Here is a 21862-nt window from a genome sequence, read left to right on the forward strand (position 1 = left end):
CATTTTTAGCTTTTTCTTAATCTCATTAGGTGAAGTAGGGACTCAGCGTTCTTATATGAATATAAGTGGAACCAGATTAGACCTAAAAACTTGGGATGCAAGTAAAAAGAGAGATAGAGATTGAGCTGGAGAAAACCGTGTCCCATGAGCCCTGGTATTTGTTTAGCAAATCAGTCATCTCAGCGGCAAAACCTGACATGAAAAGCCTCCCCTAAAAAGACACATGACATTCATAGTAAATTACTGACATTTGCTTGCTGACATTTATAATAAAGTTAAGAGAACATTGTTTCTCTCTTAATGCCAGACACATGTTCTTTAGGGATATTAAATCACGATCCAATGCTGATTCTTATATTTTACAAATAGTACTGCCCAATAAAACCACTCACAGCCAAATGATCTTGCGTTTTGGCACTTTCTAGAACCTTATGCTTCGATAGACTTATTGGACTGACAGTGACCAAATGGTACCTGAATAATTCAGTGAAATCTTGTTTAGCAGAAGTGTTTTATTTTTCTTTGGAGATTGAGGCACACAGCCACCTTGAGAGCCTTAAGCGGCACCAAAGAATAAAGTATAGCTTAGCTTTCCCAGTAAATCTGAAATTGCAAACACCACTGTTCATCATTCCCTGATAATAATAAATAATATCACATTAGACCTATTTGTTAATTTGAGAAAGATCATATTTACAATCTGAATGGTTTATCCCAAAGTCTGGAGCTTCCAATAGAGTATTGCTAAGGGGAGATACTACTACACCTGTTGTCCTGGTTCTAGCGAAAGATTCTGCATATATTCCCCTATTGTGTCCTCTATATCTATCAAAGCTCAGTATTTGTCTGGTGGTTTTTATTCAGGTTTCATGACTTTTTTTCTTACAGAGAAGGAAGCCTGAAGATCTATTTCTGGGTGAGCTTGGAAGTGCCTGATACTGACTCCAAATATGTAACTGTGAGCTCCGTCACTGCGGCACTCAATAGTGTTCTACATAAAACGACCAACCCCCAAGGCCACTATATATTTGACCAGTACCATGTGGACCCAAATTCATTGACTATTCAGGGTTAGTACAATTTATTTACACAGGGCTGGTTTATAAGCAGCTAGGTACCCAATAAAATAACTGTAATGGTGAATATGGGGGTAAGTGTTTCTTTGTGGGGCCAGATACAAATGTACAGGCAATGTTTAGAGAATTTGCAACATTAGACCCACAGAAACGGAGAATCTGCCACCATTAGCCTCTATAATATAGTAGTCATAGAAACCCATCTACCAATGTGTCATTTTCAAAAAACCATGTGCCTAAAGTTATTGTCTGTTGCCTTTTAAAGTATTGCCTCTCTGTTAGTCTGTGATTATACTGCACCCTAGTGGTAGCCTAAGAGGCGACTGTACATTTATTTCGAATCATGAAAGGCAAAGTAATTTTTGTCAGCTTTATAATATACATGAATTCAGAATGTAAGTGAAAGTAGCAGTTATTTGTCTCCTCTCTGCATTGCTACCAGTTTTTAATTAAAACAATTAGCAGAAGCCACAACTCCATCATACAAGCAGGCCCGGATTTGTGGAAAGGCCACCCATGGGCTTCCTAACCAATCTCCCATGGGTTCAAAAACAGTAGGGTGCATTGGAGATACAATCATTTTTTAAATTTCCCATGGGCAAATCTACATTGCTCCAGTCTTGATGATTAAAATGTGCACGAATAAAAGGGAGGGGCGATGAATGGCTGGGCCTAGAGGTGCCTGCTATGCAAATCCGGCCCTGCATACAAGATTCCAATTCCTTTAATGACCTGCATGATTCTTCAAAGGACGGCTGATCAGTTGTTTTTTGTTACACTCTTTAAATAGCCCCAACCCACATTGCAGAGAATTTAAGAGGATAGACGTGTTGCTTTTCATAGCAGTTACATTTACCAATACTATTTAAAACCATTGAAAATAAATAAAGATTCCAATTCCTTTAATGACCTGCAGGATTCTTCAAGGGACGGCTGATCAGTTGGTTTTTGTTACACTGTTTAAATAGCCCCAACCCACAGTGCAAAGAATAGAAGCGGACAGACCATTGAAAATGCATAATTGATGTGTGATTATACGCTGCTTAAAATTATATTTTATATCATAAGGTCATTAGGTTGTATATTTCCTTTAAGGTTACTTATAATGTAACCATTCAAATCCCAATTACGATGTTTACTATGAACCTGGATTTATGCAGGCAAATGGCAATGTCATAGCCTGATGTTTTCCGAATCCATATACCTGAACACATACCTTGTACTTTAAGATATTGGGTTTATTTAATGTTTACATGATTTTCTAGTAGACTTAAGGTATAAAGATTCAAATTACAGAAAGATCTGTTAAAGGAAAACCCTAGGTCCCAAGCATTCTGGATAACAGGTCCCATACCTGTACAAGATTTATACTGGTCAGGAGGAGATTCTCCACAGAGGATTCTTTTGCAATTTAATGGACTGAGAGAGCTGCAGAAGCCTTATTGAGTAATAGGATACAGCCTGTACATTGCTGGTCTACATTTCCCAACAAATAGAACCCCTCAGTGATAGGTTGTTGTTTGCTAGGATTTGTAGTTCTGCAACAATTGAGTAAAGTGTGGTTGAGTAACATTGTTTTGATCTCCTTTTATTATTTAACAGCAGGTTTCTTCTCCAGGCAGCTTCTTTGCATTGGTCTTACTCAGTCTTACTTTCTTGGCATTGAGTTTTGCTTGTATTTATGACCCAATTATTATTTTCAGCGGCCAGTGTACATGACATCCAGCTGCTCTCTTCCAGTGCTGGTAGGGAAGTCCATTTTTACTTCTATTTGATTATTGGCAATGTGTGTAATTCACAAGACAAAAAAACAATTATCCACAAATCTGACATCTTAAATTGGTGCTGGTGTGGAAGGAAAACAAATCTCCCCAGAGAATATTTTTGGGTGCCTTTATTTTCTCCGAATATTATAAATCCACAGCAGGTACGTAGATTCAGAATGCATATATGAGAGACGAAGGCAACAGAAAACAGAATGTAATTATATGCTGATTTATTCTTGATTTGCATGTCAGTTCATCTTGCATTTTATTCCTCTACGCCTCCCTGGTTATCTAGAATTTCTTGTACGTCTTAAATTATGTTGGTGAAAATATCAGCATGGGCGAAAGGGGTCTGGAGAAAAGCAGTGTCTGAGACAGGGAATTCATGGTTCAAAATTGCATTACAGAACATTTATGGTTTTACAATTTCTATGCACAATTGATCATAATTTTTCCATCTTGAAACGAATGAGTGCCACAAATCTATAGTAATGTGCAGATATTGCTGGTGTAGACTGAGTGCTTTTGCTAGGAAGCAAACACAAAATGACATTCCATGATGGCATTATTAGAAATAAAATGGCTTTTTGATTGATGCTTGAAGTGGCATTAGGATTATCCCATTCCTAGAAGCCCCTGGTTAACTCTTTCATTTCCCTAGCTCAGCTAACCTGCACTGCTCTAAGTGGGAGTCTGCCGTAATTAAGTGTTTTTTGCCATGTTAACTGTGGAATTATACCGAAATGGCATCAGAGTTATAACGGCAGAACTATTTTATTCCTACTGACATTTGAAGGGCACAATAGAAATTATGGAAATATATTCTGTATTATTTATGCTTATTAACCTTGAGCAACACAGCTAAAGCATTAATATAATATAAGTCTAAAGAGCCAAGCATTGCTGTAGAAATGTGCACTAGGGGATAACATACTGTATACAGAGATGTACAGGGGTACAGCGACAGTACAGTAAGTAACTGCATTACAACCCTGCTCACAAGAGCCTGACATCTAGACATATCTTGGGAGCTGATGATAAACAGACAGACGTGCCTAGGTTATAGCGCCATCCATCCAAGATGTTTTGTGCCACCAGCAGGCTCAATTGCATCACTATGGGGCAAATTCACAAAGGACGAAGCGTCTAACGCTAGCGTTAATTCGCTAGCATATCGCATTTTTGTTAATTCGCCGATTCACTAACGGACGCTGGCGTAAATTCGCTAGTGTTACTTCGCACCCTTACGCCTTGTGAATTTGCGCAACGGACGTAACTACGCAAATTCACTGACGCGCAAATTATTCTGAACGCTACCTTTTACACCAGACTTCCTTCGCCACCTCGGACCAGGCGAAGTGCAATAGAGTAGATAGGGTTTGCTTCAAAAAAAGTAAAAAAAATGTTCTAAGTCCCAAAAAACGCTGGCGTTTTTTCTTTTTTTATGGGTGATAGGCTGAAAAAGATCGAAAAATTTTTTGGGGCTACCCTCCTTCCCCCCTACATTTCCTAACTCATGGCACCTAAACTATACAGTGGGCACATGTGTAGTGCAAAATAAAAATTGTATTTGCTGTTTGGAAGGTTTCCCAGGCTTGTGTAGTGATGCTACATATACCTCCATTGTAACTTAAATTTGGCGCCATATGCAAATTAAGCATCGCTAGCATAACTTCGCTTTGCTTGGCGAATTAACGCTAGCGCAACTTCGCAACCTTACGCTTCCCCTGAGCGCAACCTCGGATTTTAGTGAATTTGCGTAGCGCTGCCGAAAATACACCTGGCGAAGTGCGGCGAAGCGGACGCTGGCGCAACTATGAATTTTAGTAAATTTGCCCCTATATATCCAAATATGTCCAGTAACAGCAGCAGGACTTTCTGCCCACACTCCTCTGTGTCTAAGACAGTGGCCGATATGCTCATAGCTGCTCCTGATCTGTCTCAAGCCTACACTTCTCTGGTAGGAGGAACCGCCACTTAGCATTGCAGTTTGAGATTTTGGCACTAAATATGGGACAGTTTGAATGTATGTACTTCAAAGTACAGTTAGTGGAGCATTAATAACTATGCCACGGGCCAAGAAATGTTAAATTGCCTCTGTCTTGTTTATTACAATGAGTTTGATGGCTGATTCCCAGCATTTATACCAAACACAGGCAGAGTAACCACCTCCAGCTTATCTCACTGCCAAAGCCCAAGCTCCATACTGCTCCATGAATGATTACATAGCAGCAGCTTTAGACACCTTGAGTATGCAATACATAATAAATAGCTCAGAGACTCCCAAACAGGCTAGCTCTTTGGCACAGGTTTTCAAATTTATTTAGCTCAAGCCCTCTGTTTGATTCTTGAGATTTAGGCAGGCCTCCCAGTGGCTGAAGTAACTCAGAAGAGATGGAGCAACGGCATTTGGCATGATATGCTTCGGATTTTCTTCAGTCACAACATACACTTAAAAACCAACACACTTAAAATAGTGCACAATTTCACAAGCTTTCGGTAATGGACATCCATATGATATAGGCTAGCAACTCCAATTTGACCCAGCAGTATATGCCAGTGACTTCTGCATTTTATGATCTATTGGCCCAAGCAATACATCAGTTTATAACACAATGTCCCCACTATTTCATAAAATAGTCACCCTAGTGTTTTATGATACATTGATCCCAGTATTTCAGAATATTGCTGCAGCCAATGCTAGATCACTATAGCATACAGTATATTGATGGATCCACAGACAGTGGTATATGGCATCACCAGTATATGTTAGTTATAGTGATCCAACATTGACTGCATTAATATACTGTATGTAATTGTGGCCCACCATTTCATGACACGGTGGCCCCATCATTTCACAACACAGTGACCCCAGTTATTTATGACCTTGTGGCTCCAGCAATATATGTGCAATAGAACAGAGGTGAGGACAGCAACATGTCAATGGGGAATTACATTGCTTCCCTGAAATCTTTTATTCATAGCTATACAGTGCAATTAGTGTGTGGCATACACCATGTTTCTGGGGCCTCCTGTCCCCCTTCCCCAGCAATATATATGTCCCAGTGGAAACAAGTCAAGTTGGAGTTCATTATTAGTGAACATTATTAGTTTAGTAAGGGCAATTTCATGTCATAAATACCTCTAGGAGAGACAGTCAGGTTCAGGACTACTTATATGAGCAGCCCTTGGCTTCGTGAAGGAGTGTTTGATGGGGTAAGATCCCATTGGCATTGTTGCCTAGATAGGGAACCAGTGTGGAGAGTTTAGGGCCTAGATAGTTTCCCACCTGGGTCACACTTAAAGAGGAGTCCCTTAAGGAGGAAATTAAACTATGGGATGGATGGGATTAAATCTCTTGTGACCATTCTTTGGAAATACTAAAGGTTACAGCTGCACTACACACTGCCTCCACAACATTGCTAGGGCACACGCTGAAGAGTAATAGATCTCATCCGGAGCAAATATATTGGTAAAGCTGATAGTTTTGAGTGAAGGTGCTGCTCCGTTTTACTATAGCCTTACATTGGATACATCTCTAAGCCCTGCCTACAATGACCTCTTTCATCTAACAGTATAGAAAAAGGAAGCCAATGTGTCAGGTCAATGGTCTGCTTAAAAGGCATAAAAATACTAGCAGCGTAACCAAGGATCCTAAACTGCCTTGAACTCAACTTTAAACCTCAATACAAGTAAAGTTTCTACCTTTACTTTACTTTTTTGCTATGCTTACTATTAGTAATTCTTTTACTATTGTAGCCTAACATTCTTTCTGTATTAAATGAAAAGTCAAATGTTTTAATAAGGTTTTGATGGGGCACTAACATAATGGAACATTTCTAAATATATAAACATATTTGTACAAAATCAAACGAGAAATCTCTCTCTTGGCAACGTCTCCTTACTGTTTTATCTCTCTTCTAATCTCTTTGCTTGGTTCTTGCTTTTTGTTCTTCCTCTACTTCTTTCCTCTTTGTAGGCCATGGGGGTAATCTTCTTCTCTGTCTCATTCCTTACTCTGACAGGGTGCTACAGGTACAGCTATGTGAGAGCTGGCCAAGAAATTCTTTTGAAGGGACCTGATTATCTTTCCCCTACCTGTGTGTGGCACCTGCAGGGTCCTCCTGCTTATCTTCTTCGTCTTCGTCTAAAATGGACTCGCTCTGAGTGTAGGGACCGATTAGCAATGTATGACACAAGTGCCCCTCTGGAGTCCCATCTTATTACCTCGTAAGTTTCAGAATATAATAATAATAATAATAATAATTGGAAGTCAGTGGGAAAGAATGGTGGTAGACTTTACAGCAAAAATAACAGGGTAGAAAAAATAGTAAAATGTGTTGGCATCTTCAAGCCCCCCCCCCAACCCATACTGGTTAATTAAAAAATATATCCTCCCAGTAGCAGTTTCTGCTCATCATAAAATATATCGGACATTTTCAACCGGCCATGCTAATAACAGACTAGATGAGCAATTGATTACAATCATTCTATTTAATTTTATGGAGTCCCTGAGCAAAATGTGTTTTAGGGCCTCCTTATCCGAGGGGATGATTATCCATTACATGCACAATGAGTCACTCTTATTGGGTTATCTGAACTCTTACCATCAATCCAGCAGCTGGATATTCTGCTGTCTTTATTGATGTTGCCCTGATATGTTTCAAAGTGTTGCCACCACCAAACAACTCTTTTATCACAAAATATTATCACCCAAGGGACACCCTTTTGTGAGGGAATACTATTAATTCCTGCAGTTATAAGTACAGTAAAATCTCAGTATTTTCATCTCCACTTTTCCCTTATTTTGCATTGTTTTTTTCTGCAATCAACCCATTATCAATATATTAAGGACACTGAGACATTGTGTCCATTAAGCTACTAGAAAATGCCTTACCCTTTAAATAAAACAGGGATTGTTTGTCCATGTATTGTGACATATGTAGGCTGACCAACTACATCAAGTCATCCCTGGTAGGGCCAGTCCTACAATCAACTTTCCTCTGATTCATTAGCAAAGTCTACTACTTCATTATACATTTTACACTCTAATCAGTGCTACACAATATGTTGGCAAACTAAAAATACATGTTAATAATATTAATAATAATAATGAAGCAGTAGAATTCTTAATAAATCATATGAAAGTGAGTAATAATTTGAAGTTGTTTTGGAAAAACCGCTTCACTTGAATTTCTGAAAAGCTGAAGCCAGTTTTGTGTTTGCAAGAAGTATAATTGGATGGCAAAGCCTTCCTCCTCTCCCTAACAAACCAGCTGCCTTGTCATCCTAATATTCTAGCAATCTGTAGAGCAATCAGACCACAGCAGTCCTTGCTCAAGCTCATTGCTAATATCACTGCAGGATTATGAAGCCTTAGTAGAAATATAAATAAATAAATAAATAAATAATAGGCAGAGTGAGGGTAAACGATAGCTTAATAATGTCATGGAAACAACTCTAAGACAGTTTAAAAATATAATTACAGGCTATATATATATTTAAAAAAAGTAGACCAGGGTTTTTAACTGTGTGCAGTCTCGTAATTTAGTAATATTCCACCAACTAATAGGGGAAATAATCTTAGAAAATATAGTTTACCTTTCTTTTATTTTCACTTCACTAGACAACAAGGAACATTCTTGGAACATGTGCTTGGAACATACTTTCACCTGTGACCTTCCCACCCTTCACTAAGGGTGAAAGCAAAGATAAAGCAAAGACAAATAGATATCTTAAAGGAACAGCAACACCACACAATTGAAAGTAATGAAAATATTATGTACTGTTGCACTGCACTGGAACAACGGGTGTGTTAGCTTCAGAAACTCTCCTATAGTTTATATAAACAAGCTGCTGTGTAGCCATGGGGGCAGCAAACACACCCGTTTTACCAGTGCAGCCCAACAGTACTTTATGTTGTCATTCCTTTAAAACACTTTCATTTATTGGTGTTACTGTTCCTTTAAAGTGCTGCTTCTGAATAGTCTAATGCTTGGTTCTTCCTACATCATTCTGTTGCAGGCACTATGGTTGCAGTCGACAAGAACCCATCTCTGAAATACTGTCTTCTGGGAGCTCCATGCTGGTTGTCTGGAAGCAGGCGATGTACAGTTACTATGACCCATTCGTCCTCACAGTCATGCCGCTTCTAGTTGAAAGTGAGTTGAGAGGAGACAAAATGGGAATATTGGAGAATTTCAGAGTAAATAGAGAAAGAGAAACTGCTACTTAGAATTAGGAGAAAAGAGGAACAGTGATGAACACAGCCACCAGTAGGAGCAGGGAGTTGTAGGGTCTATTTTAAGAGACATTCCTTATGATTATTTGAGTATGATGAAATAGTTCTTAGTTGAAAGCTTATTCAGTATATATTCAAATATATTTATGTATATAATGTGAGAACCTCTTTGCTTATGTGTTTCCCTCGTACCCTGCAGGCTACACCCTACTCCAGTGCTTGGATATTGCAGACATTCAGGTCATCCATGTTTTTGTCTGTTGGTGACCTAACCATTGAAACATACAATATATACAATAAAACACCCATGAACTGGTTTATATTTGTAATAAAGCATACAAACTTAGGGGCAGATACATCAAAATGTAATCTTCAAGCTCACCACAGAAAAACTCACCTTCTATTCCTTTCTGTGGGATTTCTAGAAACGTATTAAAATAATGATTAATTTGTTCACCCATTGATATATATGTACGACATAGCAATGAATAGAAAGAGGGTGAGTTTTTCTGTGGTAATCTTACGTTTTGACAAATCTGCCCCTTAGTATGCTAACTTTAGTCTACTTGAAGGGATAGACAGAAATTGTCTTTGGGAATGAGATGGCCAAAAAACTCCAAACTGAGAATCCCTAAAGTAACTCAAGGTAGGGGAACAATTTGCACATATTGGGTAAATATCATGTAATGTATATTTACCATTTACCTTATTTGTCCTCAGGTTGCCAACACAGCATCCAAATGAAGGAAGGGCTAGACATTCAAGGTCAGCTTAGGACACCCTATTATCCAAGATACTACCCTCCAAAACCTCAATGCACCTGGAACATCACAGTAAGTAATAGACTTCCCATAAATATAATGTGTCTTGCAATAAGACAGTAATGTCAATGTTTCATGTTTGGTCATTCAGACTTAATTTTGATTTCATTAAGCCCTATTTAACTCACTCTATATAGAGTGTTGGACTGGCCCACCGGGATACCAGGAAAACTCCCGGTGAGCCCAGGTGACAGTCGGCTTCTAACCCTATTTCATGGTCATTTACTATTTCGTTATGGTAAAAAAGAGGCTTTATAATGGAAGAATAAAGTATAGTAAGTAGATATAATAGGCTAGGAAACAGGCCCGGACTGGCAATCTGTGGGTTCTGGCAAATATCAGAGGGGCTGCTATAAGGTCTCATAGAAAGTCAGTATTTAGTGGGCTGCTGTGGCTGTTTGGGACTCTATATGGGCTGATTGGGCCTCTGTGTACCTGAAATGCCAGGGCCTATTTTAATTCTCTGGACCTGCTAGGAGAATAAAGAGGTTGACTGAGGAGAAGAGGAATAATAGTTTGAAAAGTGGGTACACAGTCTAAGGTTTTGGTGGGCCCCTGGCATCCCAGCCCAACACTGTCTATATAGTCTGTAAAGATCTAATGGCCCAAATTGCCCTTCAAGTGTCCAGTGCAGATTGTCCATTTTCTTGCTCCAGGGTAATCCTGAACCCACTGCAAAGTTATGCAACGATACAGGGAACTAGTTCTATGTGGTAGTTCGTAAATAAGTACTGATTTATAAACCTCTTGCCAATGTCTCCTAACAGGTCCCTTCTCCTGAGTATGGTGTTGTTCTGTGGTTTGAAGGCTACATGCTTTCAAGGCAATACACATATGCTCCTTGCATGCAGGGAGCTTGGCAAATACAGAATCGAAGGTACAATACACATTGTCTATTACCAAAGCATACATACTTTATGTCTGTAGTACCTGTATATCAATGCAATAGCATGTACCTAAGCACATTTTAGTGTTCATATTAGCAGCCAAGGTGCACATTTCCCCTACAGAAAAGCTGATGTATCTCCCTGGCTACTGAGGGGCAGGTGTTTTTTTGCTAAAGGGCTGTACAAAGTTTTCCTTTAACTTACTGGCTGTTTTTGTCATTAGCCATTGATATCCATTGTACAGGTATGGGACCTGTAATTCATAATGCTCTGGACTTGAGGTTTTCAGATATTTCCGTAATTTGGATCTTAATACCTTAATTCTACTAGAAAACCATTTAAACATTAAATAAACTCAATATTATGGTTTTGCTTCCAATACGGATTAATTATATCTTAGTTTGGATCAAGTAAAAGGTACTGTTTTATTAGTACAGAGAAAAGAAAATCATTTTTTAAAGTTTGGATTATTTGAATAAAATGGAGTCTATGGGAGACAGCCTTTCCATAATTTGGAGCTTTCCGGATAGCTGTTTGGTGGATAATTTATCCCATGCCTGTAGTACCAGAACATACTGTAGCTTCCAGAGGGTGCTTCAGGTAGGCATCCATTCCTAATTTAATTCCCTACTGCAATAAATGTGATTACATTTAGAGTAGGAAAAAATGAATACTCTCTGCAAGGGTCTGTAAGGGTCCGTAAAACTAAAATTTTTTTTTACTTGCTAAATTGGTATTCCAAACATAATGCTTTTTTATTACACATAGGATGTGTGGGTTTCGGGTGCTTCAATCCTATGCTGAGAGAATTGACCCAGTCTCAGGCAATGTCACGGTGTCCTTTACCTGTCCCACCACTTTAACGGGGCCTGGTGTGCAAGCCTCCTACAGCCTCTTTAACCAATCAGATCGTAAGTTTATCTAGGGTGGGGACATTGTAATGATATTTTGTAGCTATGAATGATCTCTAGGTACCATTGTTAATATAAAGCCATACCAGCTTTCCCTATTTCTAGTGCCTATTCATTGAGCTAAGTAGTTACTGTCCTACAGAAATCTATCAAACGTTAACAACCACCCTATTATAAGTGCTGCCACATTATTATGTCTGGATCCTGCATGGATGTTTCCTGGACACGCATAATATTCAAGGCTACATTAGTATAATTTAGACATAGGTATATTTAGCTATATATGAGAGTGTATAGATAGGTCTGTATATGTATATATATCCACTGGGGTTCATTTGAAAGGGTTACACATGATGGTCTTTTTTCAACCCAACTTAACTATGTAACTATGTCGCCCCAGCATGTCCTGGAGAGTTCCTGTGTGCTGTAAATGGTCTGTGTGTGCCTCTCTGTGATGGGGTTAAAGACTGTCCCAATGAGTTAGATGAAAGGAACTGTGGTAAGTAATTGAGTTCAACCAAACTCAGTCACTACTTATCCTGATTAAACCCTCATGTTGACAAATGTTATAAAGTACTGCTATATCCACAGTGATATTTTCTTATATATAATAGATCATTTCTTCCTGTTGTTTTAAGTGTGCCCTGCACAGTACCACTGCCTGGAAGATGGGACCTGTATCACTATCACAAGTGTATGTGATGGCAAGAAAGACTGTATCAATGGAACAGATGAGGAGCAATGTAACCAAGGTGCATACTTAACAATTCTTTTGTTTTGAGAGAGAGAGAGAGAGAGCGAGAGAGAGAGAGAGAGAGAGAGAGAGAGAGAGAGAGAGAGAGAGAATACAATTCTGTGTATGCAGATTCCCCTGTAAGCCCCCTTGACTTGGGTGGATTCTGTTCTCAAGCTAGCCTTGGTCACTACTACCATGACCTTGAGGGCAGAGCCACCTATTTGGCTGTAAGAACTGTTATTTGTTTTTCTGTGCTTTAAAAAGATCTCTCTGCTCTCCCACTAGTAACTCCCTTTTTACAAGTCTGTAACAGTTCAGTGATTCATTTCTTCAGGGCCCTGACTGTTTGCGAGTTCAGAATCCACAGAGCTTGCGTCAAATAAACTTTGTCTTTCACTTCAGTTGGTCATCAATAACTGAATTTTTATGTCGATACTAAGGATTCAATTGTGACTGGACAGTATGGACAATTTAGAGACATCTTTTTAGAAAATGTTATCAAACAACGTGTTTATGGATTACTGTTGTAGGGATAAATATGCAGTGGTGGCCAGCCAGAATGCCACTAGTATTACTGTATATCACATGAATTGGGGTAGGCACAGATATACTTTATCAATTTCTGTTGTGTGAATAAATAAATAATAATAATAATTAGTGATGGGCAAATTCATTCGGCAGGTGTAAATTTCCGGTGAATTTCTGCGTTTCGCCGGCAACTAATACATTTGCGAAATTGGCGTGAAAATTCGTAGCAAAAATTTTTTTTGCAAAGTTTTCTGACGCCGGTGACAATTCCGACGCCAGCGACAATTAAACGCATGGCCATTGACTTTAATGCATGTCAAATTGCCGCTGGTGTTGGCATTGTCGCCGTTTCGCAAATGTTTTGCCGTTTCGTGAATTTCGCTGGAAATTTTTTCGTCAAAGTGAAACGGGACAACTTCGCCCATCACTAATAATAATAGAACAATCAACTGCTATAGGGTCCTAAACCCAAGAACCCCGAGATAATAAGGTTTTAGCTTTCAGAATATTTTTATTGATAGTGCGGGCAAAAAACATAGTGCTTTGTACCTTCTTCAGAAATACAGGAAAACAAGCTTTTTTGTTTTTTCAAGGATTGAATGCCCAATGGACAATGCAATTGGAGTGCCTGCACTGTACTGCGTGACCATTGTAATTCCCCAAACTCATATATAGCTGCTCATGTTTAGACATCTTGCTATAAATGTTCTTCTATTTCTTTACCCAGCTGTGGCCTGTGGTGCGTTTAACTACAAATGCGCAGATGGAAGCTGTGTGCAGAAGCCAAACCCTGAATGTGATTCCATAGAAGATTGTGCTGATAAGTCAGATGAAAAGAATTGTGGTGAGTCCGTGGAACAAGTGCAGGGCAGTGTTAGTGGGTAGCACAAAGAAAAAAAATCTTTATAATGAAAGCATGGCAAGATGATATAGCATGGGAGAGGAAACATGACACAAGATACTTGATACTTAGGGGCATATTTATCAAAGGTCGAATTTCGAAGTGAAATATACTTCGAAATTCGACGATCCAATGGCTATACTTCAAATATTGAAGTCAAAGTTTTTTTAACGAATTTGACCGTTTTGCGGTCGAAGTCAAGTCGTTCGATTGAACGATTAAATCGTTCGAATCGAACGGTTCGAAGGATTTCAGCGATCAATCGAATGATTGTACTTTGACTACAAAAAACTTAGAAAAATGCATAAGAAGGTCCCCATAGGCTAATATAGCACTTCGGCAGGTTTAATTTGGCGAACTATTGAAGTCAAAGTTTTTTAAAAGAGACAGTACTTCGATTATCGAATGGTCAAATATTCGAACGATTTTACTTCGAATTGAAGTCGAAGTCGTAGTATGCTATTCGATGGTCGAAGTATGCAAAAAATTACTTTGGATTTCAAATTTTTTTACTTCGAAAATTCCCTCAAATTCACTGCGACCCTTGATAAATCTGCCCCTTAATATTCTGGAAGAGGTAGATGTTTTTGAATGGTGACCATTCACCTCTTACAGGCTGCGGCATTCAGGCAGTAGCAAGTCGCTTGGTTGGTGGCACCCAGGCACAAGAGGGGGAATGGCCATGGCAAGCCAGCCTACAGGTGCGTGGGGAGCACATATGTGGAGGGACCTTGGTGGCTGATCAGTGGATCCTTTCTGCAGCACACTGCTTCAACCCAGAGAGGTAAGTCAAAGAGGGCACAGAAATAAACTCTTTATGCAAATCAGTCTGAACTGCTCTGGACTATACACTACTTCTCCTGCCCTGGTCCCACAGCAGGCACTGACTTTGTCTCCCCTTTTTTTACACCCCTGGTTAGGACTATTTATTCAGCTGCTTTGTACATGTTAATTTATGTTGCTATTATTTTATTTTGTAATTTCTATAATCTATAATGATAAAAAAAATATATATTCCCTATGTTTATTGAGACAAATGAGAAATCTAATGTAAACGTTTTGGATGTTTATTATATGCATTGATTAACAACCAATAAGATAAATACTTTAATTATTTTAACCACAACATAGTAATCAAAGCTAACGGATGATTGGTTATTAATGGTAACCACCCTGCTGCAAAACTGTGAATATATTAGTCAACGAGGGCCACTAATATTTGGATGTTTCTTCTTCAGGGAAGAAAACTCATTTGGAAACAACATTTAGGAATCCACAGGTTCTGACCAGCTTTTTGACTTTCATTTAACTAAAAAATGCAGCATTTGTATTATAGGTGACAATTACTGGAGTACTTCATTAACAGATCAAGGGAATAAAGTTGCAAATCTTTGGCAAACAGGTCTGGGGGTCTTTATTGAGATAATAATGCAAGTAATTTAACAAACAAGTCCTCACTAACAAATCTTTCAGACTGCAATACTTAAAGGACCAGTAAAATGCAAATTGTAGCTAAATGCTATCTGCAATGCAGGCTCTGAATTATTTCCCATAATGACAGGTGCCTCCACCCATTCAGGTGATCAGTGGAAGGAAGACGTTAAGACATGCAGGTTACCATGGAGAAAGAACTGCTATTTTAATTTCAAACCGATGCCTTCAAGTCTTATTTTCATTTTAAGAAAGGCTTTTTGTTGGAAAAGATTTTTGCTGCATATTTTCTTAAAAGCTAGATATACTGAATTGGCAGACATTGACATTTGTCTAATTATGTTTGTTTCTATTTGAAAAATTGGTGATTTAGAGGGTGATTTAAAAAAAAAAAAAAAAAAAAAAAACTATACTGACAAAACTAGCAGTTGCACATATTCAACATTCAAAACCTGTATGAGGAAGACCCGAGTCTGTTGCTATTGACCTATAGATTAAATTAAAGGGGTTGTTCACCTTTAAATTAACTTTTAGTATGATATGGAGGGTGAGATTGGTTTGATTTTTTTTTTATTATTTGTGGATTTTGAGTTATTTAGCTTTTTACTCAACAGTTTTCCAGTTTGCAATTTCAGCAATCTGGTTGTTAGGGTCCAAATTACCATAGCAACCATGCATTGATTTGAATGAGACACTGGAATATGAATAGGAGAGGACCTCAATAGAAAGATGAATTATAAAAAGTAGCAATAATAATACATTTGTAACCTTACAGACCATTTGTTTTTAGTTGGGGTCAGTGACCCCCATTTGAAATCTGGAAAGAGTCAGAAGAAGAAGGCAAATAATTAGCCATTCTATCACATACTAAAAGTTAACTTAAAAGAGAAGAAAAGCTACTGAAGCAGTTTATTGCCAATAGATTAGCCATAATAGTGCAAGTTATAACACTATATTTATTCTGCAAAATGCTTTACCATACCTGAGTAAACAGCTCTAGAAGCTCTCCGTCTGTTTGTTTAGGATAGCAGCTGCCATATTAGCTTGGTGTGACATCACTTCCTGCTTGAGTCTCTCCCTGCTCACTCATAGCTCTGGGCTCAGATTACATCAGGGAGGGGAGGAGGGAGGAGCAAACTGAGCATGCTCAAACCCTAGCCCTGGAGGTTAAAGCTGAAACAGGAAGTCTGATACAGAAGCCCATGTGTACACAATAGAAGGAAAGAAATGCAGTGTTTCTTTTTACAGAGAACTAATTGGTGTATTTATATAGACCTTTCTGATAAAGTTTAATTAATTGTACTGACCTACTATCCAAAGCAGATACAGCCATTTGGGCACATACTTACATTTGACATTACCTTAATCATCTCAAACAAAATGTAACGTTTTTGGCTTTGTTGCCTGTATACACACATATTCTACTACAAAGAGCAAATAGTGTATCTATGACCAAATGTATTTTTATGACCAAACCAACCACGTACTTCATTATTATACACCACCTTAGACCTGGCATAACCCACTGAAGTCAATGAGAACAATTGTAGACAGCCAGGAAGTTTTGGAATAAAAACATTGGATTAAAAAAAACTGTTTAAAAAGAGTTTAACTTTAACATACATTTGTGCATAAAATTATCATATAGCTGTATAAATATGCTGGAATTCATGAGGTGTACCCTGTCGATGTCTGATGAATCGCAATTCTGTTTTTATTTTTTTTTACACATTGCTGTTATACTTATCAAAACCAGCAAATTCACTGGTGCAATTTAGTTGGAATTTGGCTCCAGAGTATTTAGTGTATTAAAAGCTAAATTGCCAAAGTGCTTTGGGTTCTCCCATAATACAGAAATAGAAGGTTCGCAGAAAGAGCAGCGCAAAGATTACGATGAAGCATATAAGACACATTTTAGTTATGGGATAATTTCCACTTTTTTGTCCACTTGCCTTTATTTCTGTGCAACTTTTTTTTGCCTGTAATCCTCATTTCTTTGGTTTTCTTGCTGCTTTAGCCTTTTCTATCACTTCCCTCTTCTCCAAACCTCCCTCAATCTACACTCTGCTGTCCTCCCATATTTACTTTATGTCTTCTACTTCCATCTCATCCTGTAGCTATGCATCACCTGAGGTCTGGACTGTGTACCTGGGTAAAGTGCGCCTGAGCAGGAGCACCCAGAAAGAATTATCCTTCAAAGTTAATCGACTAGTGATTCATCCTTTCTATGATGAGGATTCACATGACTATGACGTGGCCCTTGTTCTACTGGATCACTCTGTGCCTCTCACGTCTCCACATGTCAAGCCCATCTGCCTCCCTTCCAGTACCCATCACTTCCCCACTGGTTCCTTATGCTGGGTCACAGGCTGGGGTGCTGTCAAGGAAAATGGTATAAAGTAATTTTTTCCATATTAAGAAGTCAGTGCTTCCTTCTGATTCCTGAATATCTGATAATTAATCCTGCACATGGCAAAACAAAGCATTCATGGATAAATATTCAGATGAAATGCATTAATTGTAGGATTGAAGGAACTAATAATTAGGTATCACCATGATACAAATATGGCTGAAATAATTATTCTTTCTGTGTGTACTACACAACAGTAAATGAAGACTGTGCTAAAAACTCGAAAAACAAGTTTTTTTTACTATATAATATGAACTTTTAGTGAAAAAAACTATAATTTTTCCAGATTTATTATACCCTGAGGATGCAAAAATCCTCAACCTGTCGAGGTCCTGTGGAAGTCAATGGCAGAGGTCCTATATGCAATTTGAAGATATTATGCTATTTACTGGGTTTCGTACAATAATCCGAACATTTGGCCTTTTCCAGTGATATCAAGAAAAATTCTGACTTTTCAGGCGTCAAATCCGTAAAATTCAGATTGTTCGCGAGACAATCTGAATAAATGGGGTTTTCGTGCAACAATCTGAAAAATTTGCAGTTTTTCCCAATACAGTTTTTTCATGGTTTTTTAGACTTTTTTTTATTTAAAACATGAGAAAAATTCGGATTTTGATAACCACCAAAATGTTGCAAAACCACAACATTTTGCTAAAAAGCCTTGAAGTCAACGTAAGGCAAAATTCCATTGTTGTTAAGGTGTTTTAGCATATGCTTAATGCTAGTGCATTTATTTGTTATTCTAACAAATAAATGTCCTACTTTGTTAGAGAAGCTTCTTTTTACTATGCTACAACTGTTCTTTATAGGAAAAAAACTCCCATGTTGTGAATTACTTCTGAACATATTGTAACTTTTCAGTGACTAGATATTAGATACTATGTTTCTCCCAGTTTCTCAGGCTAGACATTTTACAAATCATGTTTTGATCCCATTGGTTCCTGAGGAAGGACGAGGAAAAGTGGGATCCTTTTTTCTTTTCCAGTAAATGAGTTGCATTTATTTTGTATTGCAAGGAGACCGTATACTTTGTGACCATGCCTATTATCCATACTATTGTTCTCAGGTCCCACCAGTGATGTGCTCCAGAAGGTAGATATGCAACTCATCTCACAGGATATCTGTTCTGAACTTTACCGCTATCAGATCTCACCAAGAATGCTCTGCGCTGGCTATCTTGACGGCACTAAAGATGCATGTCAGGTGATTATACAAAAAGTATTTATTCTTCATATTTCAGCAATGCCACAAGCCCCAGTATTATCCACAAGCAAAGACTCATATTACAAATGATGGTACTTTTATTAAAAAAATACAATTCATATTACAAGCAATAGGATTCTCATGATTAACTCCTATCAGATCCAATTCATATTTATTTTCATACTAAGTGGCATCAAAATTTCATAAATGGTGTGTTGCCAAAGGGCTTTACACCAGCAGCCAGTCACAGGTCTTGTTTAATTACCTGTGGTGGACAAGTTCAACGCTTGTCAAATAGGCTTTCAGTCAATCAAAGCAAAGGTGAATTAAGGCCCATCATGTGTTCCTTCATCCACCAGAGATTGTCTATATAAGATCATTGCTAGAAATGCAAAGAAATGTTTTTTAAAGAAAAATGATTGCATGCAGAGTGTGTGTGGCACCCAAGGATTCACACTAGCCACCTTCAATGCCCAAGGATACCTTTTACAGATCTCTGAAAAAACGACATAAGCCATAATTAGCAGCAGTAACCAGATTATTTGAATGGTTTGGACCTTTACATTCATTTTAATTCAATTGTATAAGGAGACAGCAAGCCTCACTTGTGATGGAAATTGCAAGGCTGGTGTGCAAAAATGGATGCAAACTTTCTTCTTTGGGACGTACTTGCATTTAATGAGAATTCACCCAACCGGCCTGCTCTGATGAATAATGCACAAGCATGTCTATTGATGTTAAGACCCTTGTATATAATGCCATGGTTCCCAAAGCAGACATGTGAAAAGTGAACTGAATACTAGTGTCAAAGTTGCAACTTGTCTGTCATTCATGGAAATGATTAAATGCAACAAAGTGCGTTTAGCTGCATTGTGCACATTTGCTGCACATAAAAGTTGGTGGTGGAATTCTCAGGAAAATACACTGCTTTGGGGTGGGAAAATATGGTGATTTGTATCTGCGGTGTGGGTCTAAATGAGAATTAGCATGTTTGAATGTACAGGCATGGGACTAGAATTGCCATCATTGGCATCAAGCAACATTTTTACTAGTCAGGCCGGTAAAATATTGGCCAGGTGGCAACCCTACATGGGACCAGTTATCTAGAATGCATAGGAGCTCTGGTTTACAAATCTGAATTATTTGATTAAAATTGAGTCAAGGGAGATGGTCTTCTTGTAACTCTGCACTTTCTGGATAACGGGTTTCCAGATAACAGATCCTATACCTGTATAAAAATGCTGCCATATTGTCTGTTTTATTAAAATGAACCATGCAATTATCCTGGTATAAAAATCCCACTATTTCCAATTCATCTACCACCTTTTAAAAACAGTTGTTTAGGGTGCCAATAAATAAAGAATTTCACAGCTCCCAAAAAATGATATCACAGAAGTGTTAACTGAAATCCTTCATAACATTTTATGCTGATACTGCTGTAAATATTGCAAAGTACCTCAAAATGCTAAAGTAAATACACCTGACAAGGATATATATCCTCCACCAGTCAGTGGCGTAACTACCAGGGGAGCAGGGGGTGCAATTGGGCCAGGGCACGGATGAGGGTGGGGGCGGGGCCCGGCTGCACGGCCCGCCCCCACCTAGTTCCGTCACTGCCACCAGTAATTTATGCACTTTATTTAGCTTCAGTTTGGCAGTGGTGTTCATGAAATTAAATTTGCATTGACTGTTTTTCTGTATTTTACAGGGTGACTCCGGGAGCCCTTTGGTTTGTAAAACTGCCAATGGACGTTGGTTCCAAGCAGGTTTGGTGAGCTGGGGGGCTGGCTGTGGCATCCCCAGATACTTTGGGGTGTATAGCCGAATAACAAGACTCGTACAGTGGATTGAATCTATTACATCATAAATTGAGTACATTTCTATAGAATGAAATTAGAGAACAACAAATTAATGGAACTTCTAAGGATCAAAGGAAACACCAGGAGCACTTTTCAGAAGCACCATTGATGTAGCTATAAAGGACTTGTTAATAACTGGAGTACACGTACAAGTTCATCAGTTGAATGTATTTTTTTTAGTAAAGATTGATTATTAAATACCCACATTTGAGTTAGGAGCTACTACTTAAATTGTTTGTTTTCACTAGTCTTTGATATATCCATTCATTTGTATCCTTACTGCCATTTTCACTTCTCAGGAGTTTAGAAACTCTTAATAAGGCATAAGCTGGCCATGCACAGGCAGATGTCTTGTTTGTGGAGGTCTCCAAATCGACTGATCTTTTCCTGATTTGGTCAACCAAGGAGTGATCTAAATCAGACTTGCCTAATCATTTGGCCTTTGAGATCATATGGGGTGAGTCCTACAGTCCCATCAGGAGATGCCTACATCCATGGCCTGTTGTCCTCCTCAATGCGATCTTCCATCTTTTTGAAACTGACCGTACTCTGCAGAGAACTGTTTTTACACCATAAAAAGATGATTATAGCCATATTTACTAGAGAATGTGTAGATACTATTTGGAGCTGGCTAAGGACAGCTTACATTAGGGGTCTTTTGTAAACATTGGGTAAATTTGCACCTGGGCAGTAACACATGGTAACCAATCAGATGATTGCTTTCAATGTTGAACCTGCAGCTGGGTGAAAGCGAATATAAATTTGCCCAGTGTTTATAATTGAGCCTCACTGTGTACTATTATGATATGACACATATATTACTTGCACCATAAGCTAAAACTAGAAGATACTAATCTTCCTTTGTAACATAAGACAATAAATCAGTATCACTAGGGAACAAAAATTATCAAAATAAATGGAGCACATAGCAATCAGTCTTCTGCACTCATTCTATAAGCCACAAAAATATCTTGCCATAAAAAACATGCAAAATCAAAAAAAAAGGAGGCTCCATTATTTATCCTTCCCATAAAGAATACATACATGTATGGAATATTGGCGACCTGTTTGCAGGACCTGAACACCCATCCA

The 21862-nt window shown here is 38.4% G+C and overlaps 1 protein-coding gene across 2 annotated transcripts in view; it reads left to right on the forward strand.

Moving 5' to 3' along the window:
• Nucleotides 1-20972, forward strand: part of tmprss6.S (transmembrane serine protease 6 S homeolog) — a 40608-nt gene extending 19636 nt beyond the window's left edge. The window contains exons 5-18 of one of the 2 annotated variants that reach the window (XM_041561666.1): nt 889-1070; nt 2780-2821; nt 6868-7072; nt 8867-9003; nt 9804-9916; nt 10672-10781; nt 11560-11702; nt 12103-12201; nt 12341-12454; nt 13694-13810; nt 14483-14651; nt 17416-17690; nt 18775-18911; nt 20620-20972. In XM_041561666.1, coding sequence (XP_041417600.1) covers nt 889-1070; nt 2780-2821; nt 6868-7072; nt 8867-9003; nt 9804-9916; nt 10672-10781; nt 11560-11702; nt 12103-12201; nt 12341-12454; nt 13694-13810; nt 14483-14651; nt 17416-17690; nt 18775-18911; nt 20620-20778 — 2002 coding nt within the window. In that variant the 3' untranslated portion in view covers nt 20779-20972. The remainder of the gene's footprint in view (nt 1-888; nt 1071-2779; nt 2822-6867; nt 7073-8866; nt 9004-9803; nt 9917-10671; nt 10782-11559; nt 11703-12102; nt 12202-12340; nt 12455-13693; nt 13811-14482; nt 14652-17415; nt 17691-18774; nt 18912-20619) is intronic. The other variant, XM_041561667.1, reaches the window with a different exon arrangement.
• The last annotated feature ends 890 nt before the right edge of the window (nt 20973-21862 follow it).

The sequence above is a fragment of the Xenopus laevis genome, chromosome 4S, assembly GCF_017654675.1.
Source record: "Xenopus laevis strain J_2021 chromosome 4S, Xenopus_laevis_v10.1, whole genome shotgun sequence".
In the NCBI taxonomy this organism is placed as follows: domain Eukaryota; kingdom Metazoa; phylum Chordata; class Amphibia; order Anura; family Pipidae; genus Xenopus; species Xenopus laevis.